The sequence below is a fragment of the Frankliniella occidentalis genome, unplaced genomic scaffold (assembly GCF_000697945.3).
Source record: "Frankliniella occidentalis isolate FOCC.00 unplaced genomic scaffold, Focc_3.1 Scaffold62, whole genome shotgun sequence".
NCBI classification, from domain to species: Eukaryota; Metazoa; Arthropoda; class Insecta; order Thysanoptera; family Thripidae; genus Frankliniella; species Frankliniella occidentalis.
Genome location: NW_026267192.1, coordinates 1,273,583 through 1,276,811, shown reverse-complemented (window position 1 = coordinate 1,276,811; position 3,229 = coordinate 1,273,583). Strand labels below are relative to the sequence as shown.

Sequence of the window (3,229 nt, the reverse complement as noted above, 5' to 3'; positions counted from 1 at the left end):
CAGCCGCGCTAAGCGAACACCTGTTCCTGTTGCAGGCCCCACGCGGCGCGCGGTCGTCGCCCGCTACCATGAGCACGCTGGGCGGCCGCAGCCCCGCCCGCAGCCGCAAGGGCTCCCACTGCGGCTCCCTCGGCGCGCCGTCCCTGCTGGGGTCGTACGCGGGGTCCCACGCCGGCTCCCACGCGGGGTCCCACAGCTCGGCCGGGGGGTCCCCGCCGGGGTCGCTCGGCCCCGCGCCGCGCTACGTGCTGCTGCGCCACTGCCTGGCCATCTCCCTGCGGCGCACGGGCTGCGTGCCCCTGGCCTCGCACCACCACCACCAGGGCGGCGGCGCGCAGCACCGCCAGCTCTGCGGCGCCGAGGACGACGATGACCCCCACCTCCCGGGGCCCGGCCCGGGCGGCGCGGGCTTCGCCGACAACGACTTCTGGATGTACGACAATGGCTACCTGCTCTTCCAGGTTTGTGCAAAAAAAATTAACGTACCGTTCGCTCCGCGTTTTGTTTCAGAGAAACGATAAAAGTCACGAGGTCAATATATGTGCTGGCCCTGAACGAAACAATAATCCTCATCTTGGATCGCCAGAGCCGGTTGTCTCCTTGACCGCTGTGGCGCGGGGCGACCTGTTAAAGCTCTGGGTGAGGTTATTAGCAATAACCAAACTCGAGAAATAGATAACGTTTCATCAGCGGCGCGAGGTATTTGGTTTGGGCAGCGTCGTGACCCGCCCACCGCGCGCGCGACTGCTCCCCGCCCGGGAACGGATTTGACAGAGTCGTGGCGATATTTCTTAAAGCACGCTTTGTTCGGGCTGCTACCGCGGCCGGGCCTGGCCGGGCGGGCCGCTGCAGCAGTGACTCTGACCGATCTGATCGAACGGGATAAATATCTGCGCGTCGTGCGCGGCAGCCGGCAGGGAGTGATGCTGTGTGGACCAGAAGGCCGAGTCGTGAGAGAGTGGAGGGCCCCTATCAGTGCAGTGCGTTGAGGTGCTTATGGCCGAAATTGCTTCACTTTTTAGTCTGGTTGACTTCCCGTCATTTCTACATTGTGGGTGCTATATAGTAGCAATGAGTATGAGTATAAGCTGCAACAGCAAGTCTTTTCTATCCTTGTTAGAATGTGATCTTGGTCTGAGCATGTTAGCTAAGAGTAATAGGACAGAAACTATGGGTATTGGGTATGGGTGCTTGCCCGTCCAGCTGGACGTAGGATGTAGACCCTCAACAGGGGTGCCTGAGTCCAGGGCTGGCTGGCAGCATGGGGTTTCATTTGAAACACTCAACCAGCCACCTCCCCTGCGCACACACCAGTCGTTGTCAAGTTCGTTACGGTGAGAGTCAGGCTGAGCGCTTGGCACACGCAATCTCTCTCTTTCTATCTTTCTCTCTCTCTCTTTCTCTCCCGGGTGCGCGCGAGCCTGTGAGTGCACGGTGCCAAATTGGCTGATTGGCCATTCTAGCCTGTCACTTAAACGACAGCATGCCGGTCGACTTGGCTAAACTCTTGGCGCCCCCTGCCGTCCCCTGCCTCCCCCAAGCCGGCCCCGGCCCGGCCCCCGGGTGGCGCGGGCGCTCAGGACCGGCCTCCGGGGCGCGCGCTCGGCGCGCTCCAAACGCGGATAATGAAACTGCGCAACGGCTCGTAAAGTCCAAAAGAAAACATGTATTATTGGGAAAGGCAAGCCTTGTTGTATGAGCGGCCGGGGTTTTAATCGAATGCGGCTCGCTCGCCGAAGCACTGCGAAATATTATGTAGTTACCCATTTTAAGAAAAAGTAAAAACTTCTCTATCGACTTTGCTCTTGATTTTATCAACGTGCTATAACGTCAGATTTTGTAGAGTTCTGTACACCTAGGTGTAATTAGCAAGCCGCGTGCATTGTTACACAGAGGGCGGTTCCGCCTTGGGGCGGGTCACGACCGAACCTGGTCACCGCGGCGCGAGACCGGGCGGGGCGGGGCGGGCGTCGGGGGAGGCACACGCCGAATGTTCTCCGATAGCCGACGTCGAGCCCGTCGAGCGCGGCGTGGTGCGGCGTGGCGGTGTCGGCCGTGTTTGTTGTAGAGAGTTGTGTCTGCGCGCTGCACGAGCCCGAACAATTAAAACAAAGAGGATATCTTATCGGAACCCCTTCCTCCCAACAGGCCAAATATAAATTAGTTTAGACGGCCGCCGCGGTGCCTGTAGCGTAATTTTCAAAGATTTTATTTTGCGACGTACTGAAGTGTTGATGCCAAGCGCTCCGTGCTTTCAAGAAATAAGTAAAACATTAGTCGTTTGGATGGTTTGCTAATGGAGCACTCGGTGGCGTGGAGGGCGCCTGGTGGGTAGGCAACGGTGCGGCAGGCTTGTCACGGGTGTAGTGCGGGGTTGCCTATCCTGGGCTTGCAGGCGTTTAGTAACGCTGCAGTGTAAAAATAGCTGGGCGAAAACAGAAAAGCGATATGTGCAAATTTAACTTAAAGCTAGACCACCCTCTGCGTGCACATTACGAGGAGGGAGGATGCAAGCAAAAAAGCTGTGAAAGTAACAATTGCCGTGGAGGATTTACTCAACTCACATAAGCGCCAAGATTATCTTTTTGTGGATGACAGGTAAACTAAACATAGATATTCAAAAATAAAGTTTTTCACACAGAAAACTGTACCTTTGATTCCACGTCAAAAAGTGCTTCCGTTACAATTCCAAAGGAAACTTTGGCTTTATTGTAAAACTAACACTTTCCATTAATCTAAGGGAATTCCCTTCAATTAACTGAATTCAGCTTTCCATTATACAGTCGAAATTCCCTCAGGAAAATTGGAGGTTCTTTTTAGCATTGCACTCAACGTTTGACTATGTACAACAAAACGTACAAGATGCTACAGTACGTCGCTTCTCCGACGCTTGCCATTGGGTCGCAGGGCGCCAGGGTTAGCTTGTAAGCAAATAAAAGTGGGCGAAACGTGAATGTGGTGTTGTTGTTGCTGCAGGCATCGGCACGTGTGGCGCAACAACTGTAGTGGCGGGTGCTGCTGCTGTTTCAAAACAATAATAAATGCAAAGCCGAACCGTATCGCTATCGGTCGGCGATCAGCGGGGACAAGCGGGCAGGAAGCCCTGTTCAGTTAAGGGTTTTGTGTCGTGCGCGCGGCGCCGTGCCCCGGCCAGGCCTGGTCCTAACGACCCTGCAGGCGGGCTCCGTGCCATCCGTGCGGCAAAAACGGACAAGGTCTTTAGACAGAG

General features: G+C 55.8%; 1 protein-coding gene across 1 annotated transcript in view; it reads left to right on the top strand.

The window, feature by feature from the left end:
* Window positions 1-35: 35 nt before the first annotated feature.
* LOC113211260 (mucin-5AC) overlaps window positions 36-3,229 on the top strand; it is a gene marked incomplete at its 5' end in the record, with an annotated part of 27,305 nt that continues 24,111 nt past the window's right edge. Inside the window, 1 exon segment of the mRNA XM_052267983.1 lies at window positions 36-461. Coding sequence (XP_052123943.1) covers window positions 69-461 — 393 coding nt within the window.